The following is an 18,408-nucleotide window of genomic DNA, read 5'->3' on the forward strand; positions in this document are numbered from 1 at the left end:
GAAGAGCCGCAAAAACCCTCCGTCGGCAAATGTGAATGGCGCGTCCTCTGCGGCCGCGGCCTCGCCGTGACCAGCGCGCGAACCCGGTGCCTGAGGATCAAAAACAAGATTACTCTGACGTTGAAGACAGTAGCGGTGGGGCAGAGTCTGGAGTCGGGGCCCTGACGGACGGGCACGAGCCACGGGAGAGAAAAACCCTAAGGTTCCAGGTGGTGCGGCGTGGACAGGCTGGGACACCTGGAGCCTCGTCTGAGGCCTGCGAGTCCGCCCGCGCCCACGGGAGCGCCCAGCTCGCCCCTCGCGCCGTCACCCACCCGCCCTCGAAAGGGGCCGCCACCGTCCCAGGCGCCGAGGTTTCTTGTTTTCGTTCTTTCGCTTTTTGTAGCAATTTCTGCCTCCACGAACATCTGTCACGAGCTCCCCAGCATCTGGCTCACGGCCCCACGACGCCCCTTCTCCTGCCGCGGCCCCGCGGCCCTTCAGCCTGAGCCGCCCACAGCCGCCCGCTCCTCAGACGCTCTGAGTCAGCCCTTGACGCTCCCTCTTGCTTAAAAATTTTCCTTTTCATTTTTCTTTCTCGGGGATCCCTGGGTGGCTCAGCGGTTAAGCGCCTGCCTTCGGCCCAGGGCGTGATCCTGGAGACCCGGGATCGAGTCCCACATCGGGCTCCCGGTGCATGGAGCCTGCTTCTCCCTCTGCCTGTGTCTCTGCCTCTCTCTCTCTCTGTGTGTCTCTCATGAATAAATAAAGTCTTTAAAAAATAAAATAAAATAAAATGCATGATATTGGGGCACCCGGGTGACTCAGTGGTTGCACACTGCCTTCTGCCCACGCCGTGACCCTGGGGTCCCGGGATCAAGTCCCATATTGGGCTCCCCGCACGGAGCTTGCTTCTCCCTCTGCCTGGGTCTCGGCCTCTCTCTCTGGGCCTCTCATAAATAAATAAATAAAATCTTAAAAAAACCCAAACCATTAAAATGATGTTTTGTACCCCTTTTTTGTTGTTACCTTCCTTGTAGTTCTCAAAAAAAAAATACTTTGAAAGTATTCGGGTACTGGGCATTTTCCTCTGTGCAAGCTTCTCCCAGGGAACTCGGGGAGTGAGTGGGACGATACCCGAATATTTCTGTGCTTCTGGCTGAACACCATCCGCTCAGCCTGGCCCAGAACTCCCAGAGGCCCCGGTTATTAACTGAGAAGCTATTGCGCGTCCTCGGGCGAGGGGGCGTTTGGTCCTCGCTGGTCCCCAAGCCCGGCCCCCCGCGTCCCGGCTGCTGTCCTTGGCCGGCGTGCTCCGGGGCCCGCACATCTTCACGTGTGCCGCCCACACAGGGTTAGACCCGCTTTCAGGTAGAGCCCGTGGGACGTGGTGACCGACCGGATGCAGAGCCACAGGCAAAGGGAAGGTCCGAATGTGTAGAGTATTTGCTGCCCACGGATCAAGGAAACCCAGACAGAAGACTGGGCTGGCATGGGTCCCGGCTGAAGGGCCTTTGGCACCCAGGTCCCTAGAAATGTGGATCTGGAGCTTAGGAAAGAAGTTAGGCCCAGGGACTCCACAGGGAGCCAGAAATTATGGAAGTCGGGGGCGAAGGTGGGACTGCAGGGGGAAGGCGGTCAAGGGTGGAATCCTGGGGCCTCTCACGAGTTACAGGGCTGAGCTACAGAGTCTGCAGAAGACACGCTGCCACGTGCACCCTCCGTTAACGGGGCGCTTGCCCTCCCGTCATCAGAAACGAGGAAGTTGTTCTGCTTCGCTGAGCACTTAGTGAGCACCTGCTGTGTGCCAGGTATGCGCCCGGCGCTGGGCGTACGTGCAGCTGCCCCCAGGGAGCTTACATCCTACTGAGATAAGTAAGAATGTTAACGATCAATTTTAAGAAGAAATGGAAAGCTGGGGAGCAGGATATGAAATATGGGGATGGGAACGGGATGCAATTTTATTTTATTATTTTATTTTATTTTATTTTATTTTATTTTATTTATTTTATTTATTTTATTTGTTTATTTTTTTTTAGGGATGCAATTTTAGACCGAATGATCTGTAGATGATCCACACTGACTTTTGGTAAAGACCCGAGGGATGAAGGGAACCAGCCCCTGATACCCGAGGAGCGTTTTGGACAGAGGAACAGTCGGTGCAAAGGCCCTGAGACGGAAGCGCCTGGATGTTCAAGGAACCTGAAGGGCCAGAGGGCGTGAGTGGAATGAAAGGGAGCAGTCGGGGTGCAGCTGGGAAGTGAGAAGGAGCAGACCCCACAGGGCCTCGTGGTTCATGGCAGGGAGTTTGGCTTTTACTCTGGGTAAGATGGGGAGCTCCCAGAGGGCTCTGAGCGGGGGCCCTGACTTATGCTGTGAGCCGGGCGACGCCAGCTGCTGGGCTCAGTGTAGACGAAGGGGGGCGGGCTGAGGCTGGAAGGGCAGTGACCCAGGTAGGAAACGGGAGAGGCCTGGGCCAGGATGGTGAGCCGTGCGGGGTAAGGACTAGCCGGGCTCGGGGCGCATGCGGAGGCACAGCCTTCATCGTCCTCCGTGGCTGGTGGGCACCTGTCGGATGAGAATGGGAACGAAGGCCTTCTGCTTACCAGGTGCTAGCGTCTCCGCCCTTCCACATGCTGTAGGAGTAGTCGGCGTTCCGGTAGGACGTGATGCTCACCATCCCTAGGAGGCACCGGAGAAAGACACGTGCTGCCCTGCCCGCCGTCCACACGGCCAGTGCTTGACGGGCTCCCGGCAAGGGGCCTTCCCTTGGGTGCCGGGCGGCGAGCGTGTGCTCTGGGGCCAACCCTCAACTTCCCCAAAGTGTGGGAATCATGAATCGCTTGAATTGGGAATTATCAAGTGGGACATTCTGAGCTCACTCAAGAGGGAAGGAAGCGCTCTGCTGAGGTTGGAATGCAGGGGTCTTGTCTCTCGTCCAGGCATTTTGGTAAGGGAGGCCAAAATGCTACAGAAAACAGTATTTATTTATATCATTGTGTCTATCTCGTGATTTTTCTTTTTTGCAGAAAAGCTTTACAATTCCCCTTTTGTATGATTCATAAAAACTCACATATTAGTTGATTGCATCCTTAGTTTAAAAATCACAAGATTTTTATGCACAATATGTAAAATAGAATTTTTTTTTACCTTGTTTCAGCTGATTCTTCAGGCTCTGCTTTTTCATTAATGAATTAGGAGAAAAAATATTCCAATTACTTCCTGCCTCCAGGTAGTGAAAAACGTAGAACACCGGGACAACGCTCATCAGTTCTGCTTCCGCGTTCCCCTTGGGGAGGTGGGTGAGGATGTCAATGCCTTCCTGACTCAGAACGGCAGACATGACCTCACCCATGAGCATTCCTGTAGTAAACAAACAAACAAGTCAGGGTAGACACAATCAATCAATTTCTATCAACCGCTGAGGAATGGTGTATTTTAAATAGAAGAGTAACTAACCCTCTTCTTTCTTTTCTTGAGAGAGAGAGAGCACGTGTGAGGGAGCTCGTGGGGGTAAGGGGCCAAGGGGTGAAGGGGCAGAGGGAGAGCAAGAGAGAGAGTCTTAAGCAGGTTCCACACCCAGTGCAGAGCCTGATGCAGGGATTGATCTCACGACCCCGAGATCACAGCCTGGGCTGAAATCAAGAGTCAGACACTTAACTGACCGAGCAACCCAGGTGCCCCCCTTGTTCTTTCCCGTTTATCCAGGCAGTTGAATTACTCCTTAGCTGGGGAGACACAAAAAGCTCTGGTTAGGAATATGAATGTAAAAGAAACACCAAGGGGACCTGGGTGGCTCAGTCAGTGAAGCGTCTGCCTTGGGCTCAGGTCATGACCCCGGGGTCCTGGGGTTGAGTCCCGAGGCGGCTCCCTGCTCACTGGGGAGCCTGCTTCCCCGCCCCCCCCGCCTGCTTATGCTCTCTCTCTCTGTCAAATAAATGAATAAAATCTTTAAAAATAAATGAATAAAAGAAACAGGGTTAACAATGCCACCGGGGGGAGTCGGCTTCCCCCTCTCCCTCTCCCTGTGCTCGCTTGCTCGCTCTCTCTCAAATAAATAAATCAATGAATAAATGAATGAAAATCTTTTTGGAAATGCCACTGGAATATGCTGGCGAGAGGGCACGCTCAGCAGGCCGCGGACTGCGGAGCCCACGCGGCCAGTTCATTGCCCTTCAACCTGCCAGCTCTGGACGCCGGAAGCCGCCTCAGTCAATCGCTCGCAGCAAGCAGAGCAGACAGCCTGGTGGTGGTGCCGGGCCCACCCCAGGATCCTGGTCACACAGATGGGATCACAGTGGCCGGGGACCTGGGGGAAGCCAGGGACGCCGCCACCCCTGCAAAACTTCTGGGGGTGGGGGGAGCGGCTGGGGGTGGGGGGGGAAGGCGGGGGTGGGGAGGGCCAAGGGGGAGGCTGGGGCAGGGGGGAGCCTGGCATGGGGGTACCCCAGGGGGAGGCCAGGGAGGGGAGCCCAGCGTGGGGGGAGCCCCGCGGCCCGGCCATCCAGCAGAGCGCTGCATCCCCGGGGGCACCCAACGGTGCCCCCTGAGGTCGTGGAGACCCCGAGAGAAGCCTTGAGGGCAACAACAGCCCCCCAAGCTGGGAGAACAAAGTTCCCCTTACATCAGGCCAATGGAAGAAAATAGTCAGAAAAGTGGTTGCGGGTTTGAAGGTGAGGAAGGAGCAAGGTTCCCCTAAAGGTGGATGTGCATATGCGGCGGAGCAGACGAGAGGAGAAATGATAATCAGGATATTTGATTGTTGTTTTGAGGCATAAAGGGAAAGGAGAAATAAAAACAACACTTGTCAATTTACCTTTTACACTCACAATCCTTTTGACTTCTGTTTTGGGGACCAAGTCTAATGGTATCCTGTATGGGAACTCTTTCCGTCTACTAATGACACCTGGAATTTAAGAAAATTATTAGATTTACACAGAATTCTTTTTTAATTTGAATTCAGGTAATTACCGTATCATGTATTATTAGTTTCAGAGGTGGAGGCCGTGATTCATCAGGCTTCTGAACACCCAGTGCTCGTCCCTTCAGGTGCCCTCCTCCATGCCCGTCCCCCGGTTACCCCGTCCCCTCCAGCACCCCTCAGGCTGTTTCCTACGGTTAAGAGGTTTGTCTCCCTCTCTGATTTCATCTGGTTATACTCTTCCCCCCCTTCCCCTATGATCCTCTGTTTTGTTTCTTAAATTCCACATGAGTGAGGTCAAATGACAATTGTCTTTCTCAGAATGACTTATTTCACTTAGCATAATACCCTCTAGTTCCATCCCCATTGTTGCAAATGGCGAGATTTCATTTTTCTGATGGCTGAGTACCATCCCATTGGGTACGTAGACCACATCTTCTTCACCCATCATCTGTCAATGGACACCGAGGCTCCTCCCACGTGTGGCTCTTGGGCATGTTGCTGCTGAGAACATTGGGGAGCAGGCGCCCCTTCATTTCACTGCATCTGTATCTTTGGGGTAAACCCCCAGCAGTGCAATTGCTGGGTCCTGTGGCAGCTCTATTTTTAACTCTTTGAGGAACCTCCACACTGTTTTCCAGAGCGGCTGCACCAGTTTGCGTCCCACCCGCAGTGCAGGAGGGCTCCCCTTTCTCCACGTCCTCGTCAACAATTATAACAATAAAATTTAAAAAGGAAGTTAAAAATAATCGAGGATTTTTATCAGACCCTAAGCTTATGTAATCTCTCTCTTTTAAAAAAAAAAAAGATTTTATTTATTTAATCATGAAAGACACAGAGAGAGAGGCAGAGACACAAGCAGAGGGAGAAGCAGGCTCCATGCAGGGAGCCCCACGTGGGACTCGATCCCGGGTCTCCAGGATCACGCCCTGGGCTGAAGGCAGCACTAAACCGCTGAGCCCCGGGGCTGCCCTATTACTTTTTTTTTAACCAAGATTTTTGCTCAAGAGATCTATTCCCAGATAAAAGACCATTCCCATCTCGCAGGCCTGCTGTCCACACCTGGGACTACACGACAGGGCCGTTTTGGAAAGCGGTTTGCAGGAACGTCAGCACAGGGGGCGTAGGGCTACTCAGGAAGAGGAGCCAACGGACTGTGGCTCCGAGGCCGGAGGTAACTGCGGGAGGCCCCAGACCTCGGCGCTTCTACTATCTCTGCTCTTGGGCTGGAAGAGGGTCTGTGTGAAGATGAAATCAAAGAAAACAGCCTAAGGATGTGTGCGTCTAGGAGGGGCTTTGCCTTCTGCTGCGCATCCTTAGTCGGCTTATGAGACTCGGCTGACTGAGAGGTAGAGGCCCGAAGTCTTTGCACCCCCAGAGGAAGGGCTCTCTGAGTATAATGGTCTTGATTTGTAAGTAAACTTTTTTTCTTTGCTATATCACTGAAAGAAAAGACACATGAGGGATCCCTGGGTGGCGCAGCGGTTTGGCGCCTGCCTTTGGCCCAGGGCGCGATCATGGAGACCCGGGATCGAATCCCACATCGGGCTCCCGGTGCATGGAGCCTGCTTCTCCCTCTGCCTGTGTCTCTGCCTCTGTCTCTCTCTCTGTAACTATCATAAATAAATAAAAATTAAAAAAAAAAATCTTTAAAAAAAAAAAAAAAAAGAAAAGACACATGAAGCAGATTTTAAACATTTAATAAGAACTATGGAGGCCTGTCTTTTTTTGTTGTTGAAAAGAATTGTTAATTGAACATATTCTAAATTTTATAAATATATATGCATAAATGTAAGTATATACATTACAAATAAATATATGCATATAAATATATACGCATTATATATATATATATATATATATATATGCCTTGATTAAATGCTCAGATATTTGCAAAATTCTAACTGTGAGAAGATTCAGAATATCTTTATGGAAGGGTAAAAACAGGGAAGCAGGAACAATGGGGAATGGGTTAGTTAAGTGATTAATCAGCATTATTGTGTTTCCAAATAATGTGTGTTAAGAAAGACAGAAATGGGGGATCCCTGTGTGGCTCAGTGGTTTAGCGCCTGCCTTTGGCCCAGGGCGTGATCCTGGAGTCCCGGGATCGAGTCCCGCGTCAGGCTCCCTGCATGGAGCCTGCCTCTCCCTCCTCCTGTGTCTCTGCCTCTCTCTCTCTGTCTATGTCTATCATAAATAAATAAATAAATAATTTTTTTTTTTTAAAGAAGGACAGAAATGGGTTTTTCTTAGGTGTTCTTTGGATTGATGATTCTATAAGAAAATATTGTAAATTATTATTGTGATAGGTACAAAATGACCAACAGCGAAGAGAAGTGATCCAATCATTACCATTTCAATGCTTTGCACTTTAAACTAATGGAATTCTTTTCCTTTGTTCTAAACCTATCCAGATTGGGATAGAACATATGTTATCAAGAATGTCAATGAACTAAGAAGTGGATTTTTCTTATTTCAGACAAATAACATTTTGAGAAACAGCGTTTCGGGTTGCCTCTACACTTTAATTTCCGGCGCGAAAGACAATATGTAAAATACAAAATCACTTTGCCTACCGTAAATACCCCTTGGGTCCAGAGTAACACCAGCGTAACTTTCCTTTTTGATACCTTCCGGCTAAAAAGGCAGAAAACATTCAGTCAAGAATATGGTTAAGCTTAATTCCCTCAGTAGAGCCTTAATTTGTTCACTGGATTTTATTTATTTTTTATTTTTTGTTCACTGGATTTTAGATGCCCCCTTCAAACAATGAAAGAAAATAATTCAACTTATATGACCTGAATTCTTGGGTCAACTCGACTACTTTCCAGCTGACAAATTCTTTTTTTTTTTTTTAGAAGGCAACATATGTTTAAATATTTATATCCATACACGCAAGAACAAGATTTTGTGGCTACTTACAAAATAACCAGAGCAAATACTTAAATAGTATTACAAGCCAGGTAACTGATCTAAATGCTTTGTACGTTTTAGCTCATTTAACCTCAAAAAGTGCTCTATGGAGGGGAAGCTATTATTACTCCCATTTGATAGAAGAGGAAAACGACCGTAGAGGAATCAGGAAGCATATGCAGTGTCACACCACTAGGAGGTGATGGGGACAGGATTCAAACCCAGGCCTGTCCCCAGAGTCTGCAGGGCAGCACCACGAGAGGTGCATCAGAACACGCCTCGCACAGCATAAGCCCGTACGTGTTTACTGAAGTGGTTTCACGGCTGACAACAGGAGCCAGAGACTGAAGACCCAAGCAGGCCCGTCCCGTCATCGACCGGCCACGTGGGGAGTCTTGCCAAGATAACGTGAACACGCCCAACAGACTACGTGGGTCAATACTACTTAGCAACGATAGTTTTCTCCCCTTTTTGGCCCGTTTGCTCATTTGCAAATGGAACATATTCTTAGACCGCAAGTTCTAAGCTGTGAACGCACGGGCCGTGTCTTATTACGGTCGGATCTCCGGCACCTGCCGCGACGGCTGGCACCTGGATCTCAAGAAACGCCTTCGGAACGTGTTGGGGCCAGAAACGTGGAAGGCCATTCGCCACCTGTCGCAGCTGGGTATCGCCGGCTGTGGGAGTGATCTGTGATTTTCACGTTCTTCCCTGTGGTTTTCCGTTACTCCGTATGTTCCACAATAAGCAAGTTCTCATTGTCTCACTTAAAATTGTAAATCATAGTGTCGGACTTCAAGAAAAGTCACAAGAATAATGTGAGACAACCCCCACCCAGTTTCCCCTAAATCTAGCATTTTGTTATATTTACATTTTCTCTGTGTTTTCTGATCCACTAAATGGTAAGTTGCCAACAACTTTTTTTTTTTCAAAATGAAAAAAGTGTTTGTTTTTTTTTTTTCTTATTGTTCTTTTTCTTTCTTTGTTCCTTAAATCTTAATTCCATTGTAATGAGCTTACGGCGCCTTGTCGGTGTTGGTGTCGGGGGCAGCACCGTGCTCAAGCCTCCCTGCCTGCTCAGGGCTCATCAGAGGGAGACTCCTAACCCCCTTCACCACAAGAAAAGTGTTCTTAAAAAGAACCGGAGGGAAGCGTGTGTTTCTTACCACCACTCGTAGTGTTTTTACTAAGATTTCTCTTCCCAGCGACGTCTCCAGCGAAAAGTTGATGTTGTGGAGGCCGATCTCCAGCGGCAGCACGCTGAAGGTCACCAGGTGGCTGGAGGAGCCCTCTAACCTCAGGGACCGGCATTTGGAGGGGTCTGGGCCCCGGCGGTCGCCGGCCGAGCCGCCTGCCGTGCAGATTCCCTCCGCAGCTGACATCTGAACACAGAACTGAACACCGACAGTGAGCAGGCGTGTGCCTGTGCCCCGCCCCGTCCGTGCGGGTGCCAGCTCTCCTGGAGGTGCCCCCTCGGGCTCCCAGGCCGGGCATCACCGGCCTCACCTTCTAACGCCACAGACTCGGGCGCTGGGGGCCGCGTGCAGGCGGCGGGCAGGGTCGGCCCGGCTCCGGGACGTCTCGGCTTCCCTGCGTCTAACCTTCTCGGTTCCTGACCCCAGACCATTTGTGACACGGTCTCTTGACGCCTGTACCTCAGACAGTGGGAACCCCGGGCGCAGGCGCCTGCCCGACCCGCTGCTCCATGGATCTTTGAGCTCAGCCTTCGGTATTCGGCAAATGATGGTTTTAGGAAACACTAAAGACACTTGGAGTTTCCCACTTGTACCCCATTTTACAGCCACACTTCAGCTCCAGAAAGATCTAGGTTCAAATCTTGGCTCCGCCTCTCACTGTGTGACAATAACAGGCCACAGGAGCCCTATCACTGCTCATTTCCTCATCTTTGTCCCGGGGGTAGTCCTAGTACCCACCGACTTCTGACCTAAATTGTAGAAATTGTTCATCTTCACCCCAAAATCTAGCAACCGGTCAGAATTAAGAACTATATCTCAAAGAATAAAACCATAAGATGCTGAATAAATCAAGCAGGTAAACAAGAAAGAGCGCCGACCTTCAACAACAAATTTGAAGGGTTTCTCAAAAATGGAAAGTTCTGGCTCCCTCTTTGTGATCTTTTTAGGGAAACAGCAACCTGGGGGGTGGGCGGGAGTTAGAGAAGCCCTTGGGGGCAGCCCCAGGTCCGAGATTCTCTCCCCGGGGTGGATGCAGGAGGGCGAGGCCAGACAGTTCGAGAACAATGCTTTGCAAGAGTTCTGCATGAATTCATCATAAAAGTTCTTAGCAAGCTGAGAATAGAAAGCGATGTTTAAAGCAGAATATGTTCAATTTTCAAATCTAGAAGGTCAAGAAAACCCACAGCAGCCGTTCAGCTTTCGCGGATGGCCGAGGACACACCGGGGCATCGGTCCCCAGACACGGCCTCCGGCCCCCAAGGCCTGGCCCAGCCCCAGCCCAGCCTGTGGCCTGTGTCTCCGAGGCCCGGGGGACAGGGGACCCAGCAGCCACCAGACTGAGAAGTGGGGGCTCTGAGCGGCCGGCGCGGGCCCAGGGCACGAAGCCCAGACCAAGCTCTTTGGAGCGACTCCATAGACCCCAGAGTCATGCGAACCCACCACTGGTAGGTCCCAGGCCCAACCCGAAATGACTAGATAGAAAGAGGAAAATGTGACCTACACTGGAGAAAAGATAGGGACTAACCCTGAGATATCACAGATGTTCTTGTTTCTTATTTTGGTAAGATGAAAAAGCACTGATAATTTAAAAAGTAAATAAAATACGGCAGTACAGCAAGATGCAGGGCACGTAGAACCCTGTCGGGTTACAGTCGTGGCACTGCAGTTGGTGGTGCTCTGAGCAGCAGCACAGGGCGTGAAAGTGCAGCTTCAGGGGACCATGTCACAGCACTCAGCTTTGCCATGGCTGAGACCTACACAGGTAAGTGTGGCAGGAAACTTTATTTAGGATACTGAAATCTGGGATGCCCGGGGGCTCAGTGGTGGAGCACCTGCCTTTGGCCCAGGTCATGACCCCGGGGTCCTAGGATCAAGTCCTGCATCGGGTTCCCTGCAGGGAGTCTGCTTCTCCCTCTGCCTGTGTCTCTACCTCTCTCTCTGTGTCTCTCATGAAGAAATAAATAAAAACTTTTTTATAAAAGTACACTGAAATTTGAATTTCATATAATTATCATGTGCCATGAAAGTTTATTCTTTCTTTCAATCTTTAAAAAAAAAAAATGTAAAAGCCGTTCTTAGATTATAGGTCGTAAAAGGAGAGGCAGTAGGTCAGTTTGGACCCACAGGCAATAGCTGGCCACTGATCTAATGAATAAAGCAAAAGGACAAAGAGATGTAAAAGATTCAGCATCGTAGGCAGGCCGGTTTCCCTTGCATTAATTAGGACAATATGCATCAAAATCCTTACATAATTTTAATTAAATCCACAAGCAATTACTTGACACTTAGAGTCTTATAGAATTCAAAAATATTTCAACTTTGATATATCTACATATTTTTGTTGCCTCAAAGTATGAGGTGATCAACCGGAAACATTCAGGCATAAAGCGTATGACATTAGGAGAGTGAAATGGGAATATGTGTTCACAGAGAAAAAGGAGCTGATATCCAACCTGTTAATAAGAGATTATTGGGGTATTTTAAAATGGAATGCTATGGTATTTAGATTCTGCTGTATACATTTATTTTTTTTTTAATTTTTATTTATTTATGAGAGAGAGAGAGAGAGAGAGAGAGGAAGAGGCAGAGACAGAGACACAGGCAGAGGGAGAAGCAGGCTCCATGCACCGGGAGCCCGACGTGGGATTCGATCCCGGGTCTCCAGGATCACGCCCTGGGCCAAAGACAGGCGCTAAACCACTGCGCCACCCAGGGATCTCTGCTGTATACATTTAAAGTTTGTTATAACCATTTCTTTGGAAAAAATATTAATATTTAAGTATTTCCAAAGTTATAGATTTTCAGATTTTTTGAACTCATGCTGAAAAATTTTAGGTGCTAATTAGAAATGTGTCAATGGGCTGCACAGTTTTCCCCTCAACATTTAGAGAGCATGTAAGCAAAAATTTTGGAAACCACAAAATATTCATTTCTAAGAGTGAAATTGGAGCTTTTTATAAAACATAAATTTTTGGACCACACTGAGTTCCCACATAAAGGCTGGAGACTATTATTTTCAGATGAAATCAGTCTCTTGAGCCGTGTGCCGACAAAAGGAAGGCAAACCGTCCCACCACGGTTGGAGTTGTTCAGGGAGTGTACCCTGGAGTGAGATAGAATTAAGGGAATTAGCATGATTTTAATTAGGGTGCTTATAGGGGTAGCTTATGAAGTCCTACCCGGACAGCGGAGGGCTAGTGGCCAACAGAGGGGTGAAGCCAATGGCCGGCGGGTTTCAATGATGCTGCAGGGCCTCGGCTGCGAAGTAACAGGGCGACAGGCCTGCCGGGGGGACTGCGGAGGGGACGGAAGGTCTACAGAGCGAAGATGCGCATGAATGGCTGGACTGGAGAGAAGGAAGGGATAGTGAGGCGCGACATCAAGAAGCTCAGAATCCAGGGCGATAGATGAACTACCTAGGATCTCGTCCTTCTCAGAACCTCCACAGCACACCGGTTATCTTACGGACTTGTTTTCTTCTTTATTTCTATTTATTTATTTTAGAGAGAGAGAGAGCGAGCGAGCAGGGGGAGGGGAGAGGGAGAGAGAGAACATACAGCAGACTCCATGCTGAGCACAGAGCCCGACACGGGGCCCGATCCCACGACCCTGAGATCATGACCTGAGCTGAAACCGAGAGTCGGATGCCCAACAGACTGAGCCGCCCCTTGGATGCTTCTTGAAATTGGAGTCATAAGAACATTTGTCTTAAGTCTTCCTCCTTCCTTCATCCCTTCGCTGAATGTTTGTGTTTTTTTGTGTATGTGATAATTCCATGAATAGAATTCTAATAAAATCATTCTTCCTTTCTCCCATTTATTTGAATAATATTTATTATTATTTATTTCCCATAAATTTGAATGATAAGCACCTACTTACCCGTATACCAAACCTTCTATAGTTGTAAACAGTTCCTTTCAATTCGATCTGCTCCCCTCGTACAACAGAATACGGTATATTCATTTCCAGGAAGATATCTTTGAACACCTGTACCTTGAGAGTATCAGCGACGCATATGCCTTCAGTCCAAAGTGGGAGAGAAGTAGAGGCATATTAGGGAATTCTGTAAGGCCTCATTAGTACTACTGTGTCTCAGATTTGCTTTGCTTCAAGGAAGAAAAGGAATATTGTATCATGTTTTTCTCTGCACTGTCACGTCCTTGAATTTTCTACTAATTGATCTGTATTTCAATAATTATAGGTATTTATAGAAAATTTCATTTATCTGACAAATATTTAATTCTACTAAGGCATGAGAATGCTCGTCAACTTAGGTAATAAATCTCTTTAGATATTCATCATTGACTCTCTTTACTCGGTATAACATTTTGATTTCGGAAACCAAGACTTTAAATAAGAAATAGCTGATAAATAAACAAAACCAACCCTGAAGTTATTAATAAAGTATCTGTACTAAATTGCCACAGAAGGGCATTAGCCCAGGAGAGAAGTCACACGTTTGCTTCTAACTCTACTCAAGCTCCCAGCCAGTGAGAAAAATGAGGGAAGATGGGGATTTGACATCAGCATTGATAAAAATGATGGTTGACAGATTAACAGGTAGTTAACAACAATTAATTAATAACAAATTAATATGGTCAAAGATACGGGCATATCCACGTCTTTTTGTAATACGTTAAAAAGGATATTTAACAAATGATATACCACTCAAGTCCTGAGTACACTATATGGATTATAACAAAAACCCCCTACATTTTGCTAATCAAGCCACCCCTTAAATAAGTATATGACTTAAGCTTACTTACCACTGTCTGAAATGCCAACACCTTGAATTTCCCAGGTAGTTAGAGAATCAGGAAGCCCAAATTGTAATTGGTTTCTGGAAAGTTAAAACGTTAATATTCAAATCCAGTGATTAGCCCAACTTGCCAGCATTCACTAACAGGATCTTTGCTTCATACTATTTTAGGGTAAAGAAAAAAAATCACAACCCAACGAAATCACATCACGTATTAAGGAAAAAATCAAACAAGAAAAAAATACATTCATGAGCTCTCCTAGATGTTGCATGTTTTAAAATACGTCACTGGTATGATGAGAATTCAAATTCAGAAAGATGCACCTTTGAAACCCCACAAATTCAAAACATACAAAAAATATTTACTGTGTGGTATGTTCTAAAATAGGGCAGCAAAGCCATGCATTTAACAGCGCTCGTGACAAAGTCAGCATAGCTAAACATTTCTAAGATTAAGCTCATCTATTTATTTATTTCGTTCCACAAGCAGCCACTGTCCGCCGACTTAGTGTCCGGCGGAGCACTAAGGCCGAGTAGACGACGCCTACAGCCTACCGCGCTGTTCCCAACGGGTTCACCTCTAGTGGAAGAAACAGGTGAGTAAATAAATTGCAATCACTGGAATAACCTGTATCGATGAGCATTTAAAAAGTTGGGACGCAGCCTGCATGCCTCAGCGCCTCTCTCTGAGGGCCTGTGCAAGCGGGGCTCTGCGCCAGGTCCTGGACGCAAAGCGGTAATGTGGTGTAGGCTTTGCCCTGGAAGTGACGTTTTAACATGGAAATCGGGCCGTTATAATACTGTATGTTCCACGCAGCAGGATTCGTCAGGAGGGGCACTTAACGCAGTCCCGGGGCGGGTTGGGACAGTGGAGGGAAGGCTCCGGTGGAGGCGCTACCCAGGGGCAGCACCAGCCGCGACGGACAACGGGGGGAGGAAGGGTTAGAGGCAGAGCGGAGGCCGGACACGCACTCAAGGCCGATGCAGGCTCCGGCCTTCGGGCTTCGAGGGCTCCTTAAGGTCAAGGCTGGAGTCCACAAGGACGGGTGATGCTCAGGGACTCAGCGTTGTTGACTCTTTTCAGTGCCGGGGACAGAGAAGGCGCAGCCATAAAAATGTGTTGAATAGGAGCCCGTGGGGGGCTCAGAGGCTGAGCCTTCGGCCCAGGCCGTGACCCCGGGTCCTGGGATCGAGTCCCGCATGGGGCTCCCCGCACAGAGCCTGCTTCTCCCTCTGCCTGGGTCTCTGCCTCTCTCTGTGTGTCTTATGAATCAATAAATAAAATCTACTTTTAAAATGTGTTGAATAACAAGAAAGGAACCTTTCTTCTTATTAATCAATATTTATTTCACAGTATAGCTATTTCAGGATGAAAATGGCTGCGTACCACAGCAGTTAGCGCACACTTGTGCTCAGTGAAGGCTTAGTGAAATGGGACGAAATAAAAGGGAAGCGTACCCTTCCTCACCAAGAGTGGGTAATCTTGCCCTGGAACTAGTTACGAGAGGAAGCACAGGGAAAAAAAAAAAAAAGGTGAAGCAAATAAAACAAAATTTCATTAAATGGTAATATTGTCTTAACTCTTAAATAAACTATTGGGAAATGGGTAGTTTCCAGATTTTTTACCATAATATTTGCATTTTCCCACATTTTTCAGAGGAGTGTTGAAGAAGTATAATACCTTCTTCCAGAGACATGGTGAACTTCCCATAACCAGCTTTCTGGAAAATAGCTCCTTATTTCTGGCTTTGTTACTGGTAACAGGTGCTTTATTTCTGGGGGGGAAGGAGGAGAAAATATGTGTGATTATGAAAAAACAACACAAATTTTACTTAGAGCCAAATTTTGAAGCATGGGCATTAATCTATAACTTGAGTATTTCCTAAAAGGTCCATGAAACATTTTGTTCAGTCGTTTCAAAATAGGACTTCAAAAGCCTTGGTACTGACAAAGCAAATAAAGTATAATAATATCTTTAATGATTTGTTTCCTTTTTTTGTTTTTTAAATTGCTAAATGCTTAGTGTGCCTGAGATTATAAAAGATACTGATCAATCTATACAGTTATTTGCATTTTTATAATTATGGTAATTGTGTTTATATTATAAAATAAAAGAGGTTTACCTAAGGGAAATTTATTTATATTTCCCTTAATAAAAATGGACAGAATTTCTGCTTCTGTCCAAGATGGACTGATGGGAGTTACTCTTCTCTCTTAAACACACACACACACACACTTTAAAAAAAAGAAAAAAACTTAAGAAACAGGCGCCCTATATAAAACAACAGTGTTCAGACATTACAACGTAAGTGGCCCAAGGCTGTGACTCCTGAGAGAAGGGAGACAGGTCAGGTGAGCCTCGAATCGTCCGGGGGCCGCAGGCTGCGGGGCAGGCACAGAAGCCACCCAGACGCCCGCAGAGTCGCAACACCCAGGGGAGTTTCGGGAGGCCGCGCTGTCCCCGGCGAGGGGCAGAGTAGCCGAGGCTCGGTTCTGTGCAGCTGGAGCCAAACCGACGGAGAATTGTACCGTGAAACTATGTGGACGGGACTGTGAAAATTCTCCTTGTGATAAGCAAAAAGCTGAAAACAACCTAAATAAATCTAATACCATAGTTTTGATAGATGGCCAGAAAAATATACATTTAAAGAAATACAGGCTCAGCGGCGGAGCATCTGCCTTGGGCTCAGGCTGTGACCCCGGGGTCCCGGGATCGAGTCCTATGTCAGGCTCCCTGCACGGAGCCTGCTTCTGCCTCTGCCTGGGTCTCTGCCTCTCTCTCTCTCTCTGTCTCTCATGAATAAATAAATAAACTCTTTAAAAAAAAAGAAAGAAAGAAAGAAAGAAACCCGACAGAGAGGCCACACTTACGCAGCCTTCCCAGCTGGAGGGGCTTGTTGGAGTCGGTGCGGTGCTGGCTGGCGATGTCGCAGCAGGCCCTGAAGGCCTTGGCGCACCAGGGGCCCACCTTGATGCGGGCGGCGCGCTGCTCGCACGTCTCGTCGTAGTTCCGGTTGGCCCCGTCGTAGCAGCATTTCTTCAGCACCGCCTGTTTGTACTTAGCAGCTGCAAGGGCAGAAGGCGAGGGTCATGGCACCGCCGGGCCTGCAGGGACCGCGGGTACCAGGCCCCACCGCCCCGCGAAGCCTGCCTGCAGCGGCCGGGCCGGGACAGCGACCAGCTTGGATAGTGACTGGCTGGGACAGTGCCCGAGTGGGACAGTGACCATGTGGGACAGCGACCAGCCGGGACACTGATCAGCCAGGACAGCCATCGGCTGAGACAGCAAACGGGCTGGGACAGCGACCGGCCAAGACAGTGACCAGGCTGGGACAGGGACTGGGCTGGGACAGTGACCAGCTGAGACAGCGATCGGCCAAGACAGTGCCTGGGCTGGGACAGCGGCTGGGCCGGGACAGCGACCAGGTGGGACAGTGACCGGCTGGGACAGCGACCGGCCAGGACAGCGACCAGCCGGGACAGTGATCAGCCAGGACAGCGACCGGGCCGGGACATTGACCGGGCTGGGACAGTGACCGGCTGCGCTAGTGAGGCAGGAGCCCTCAACACGCCGTCGTCGGCTTCGGTCGACATGGTCGAGGAGCCTGCAACTAAGCCCAGTACCAGCTCTGGAACCTGGTACCGGGCTCAGCCCCTCGGAGTAAAATCAGTTAACTGAGAAGCTTTCACCCATGTGAAGGGGACTAGCGCCAACATTCAAGGGTTTCCTTCTTTAAGCTACAGATCCTGTTTTTAAAGACTTTTCTGATGTGGTTTCTGGGCCATCACTCGCGACATCATCCCTCATCATGCTCAAATGGCTCGGCATCTTCCTCTTCACATCATTAAAACTTAGAACAAAGGTTAAAATTAAAATAACTCACGTACGGATGGGAGGAATTATGACATTAATTGAAGCACGATTATTGGTTGAACTCAAGTGACTGACTTCTAGTTCAACATTCTTCTTATTTTTACACCGCCAGTACGTCACATTTCTACTTAAATAATTGTTTAAAAATAATTTCTATTGGACTGATTTGCCAAAGAATAATCCAAAATACTCTTTGCGGTTAAATATACAGAATAGAAGAAATGGGTTTCGAGGTACGCTCCAAAGTTAATCAAATCATGAATTTTGTCAGAATAAAAATGGAAGAATATATTTTTTTGTGACAAAAGTTAATCTTTTAGATTTTGGAGATAGAAATAATACTTATTATCTTCAGATTGAGGTTATAGCACAAGAAATACTGGATTTATTTGGATTAATCTTTCTGAGAGAGGCAAGTGGGACATCTGTACGTATCTTTCTTTGCATCCATTCTATTCGGATGAGGGAAAGTTAGATAATGATTAGTTTTCTATGGCTTTTGAATAAAAGGATCATAACTTTTTCACAATCGCATGCAATTCTAGAGTACCTTCCTCTTCTATTTTCTTTCGCAGCATTCGTCTTGGCCTGAGAATTTCTTTACAAGGCTTATCTGTTAAAACAAAACAAAGAAGGGTGGGGGGGAAAGGAGATAAAAATCTCAAGAAAGAAAATCGCATGAAATTATTCAAGTATTTAAGACATTCCCAAGTCACTCATTTTATTCAACAAACCCCGAGGGCCTGTTTTTGATGAGGCAAGGTGC

General features: G+C 47.9%; 1 protein-coding gene across 2 annotated transcripts in view; it reads right to left on the reverse strand.

The window, feature by feature from the left end:
* C5 (complement C5) overlaps positions 1–18,408 on the reverse strand; it is a 75,096-nt gene that overhangs the window by 24,280 nt on the left and 32,408 nt on the right. Inside the window, exons 16-25 of one of the 2 annotated variants that reach the window (XM_025432488.3) lie at positions 18,193–18,255; positions 16,640–16,834; positions 15,450–15,543; positions 13,776–13,849; positions 12,889–13,028; positions 8,980–9,207; positions 7,477–7,537; positions 4,796–4,885; positions 3,130–3,342; positions 2,586–2,661 (exon numbers count right to left, since the gene is read on the reverse strand). In XM_025432488.3, coding sequence (XP_025288273.3) covers positions 2,586–2,661; positions 3,130–3,342; positions 4,796–4,885; positions 7,477–7,537; positions 8,980–9,207; positions 12,889–13,028; positions 13,776–13,849; positions 15,450–15,543; positions 16,640–16,834; positions 18,193–18,255 — 1,234 coding nt within the window. Of the gene's footprint in view, positions 1–2,585; positions 2,662–3,129; positions 3,343–4,795; positions 4,886–7,476; positions 7,538–8,979; positions 9,208–11,800; positions 12,113–12,888; positions 13,029–13,775; positions 13,850–15,449; positions 15,544–16,639; positions 16,835–18,192; positions 18,256–18,408 lie in introns of those variants that run through there. The other variant, XM_035696929.2, reaches the window with a different exon arrangement.

This window comes from Canis lupus, chromosome 11, assembly GCF_003254725.2.
Source record: "Canis lupus dingo isolate Sandy chromosome 11, ASM325472v2, whole genome shotgun sequence".
Classification (NCBI taxonomy): domain Eukaryota; kingdom Metazoa; phylum Chordata; class Mammalia; order Carnivora; family Canidae; genus Canis; species Canis lupus.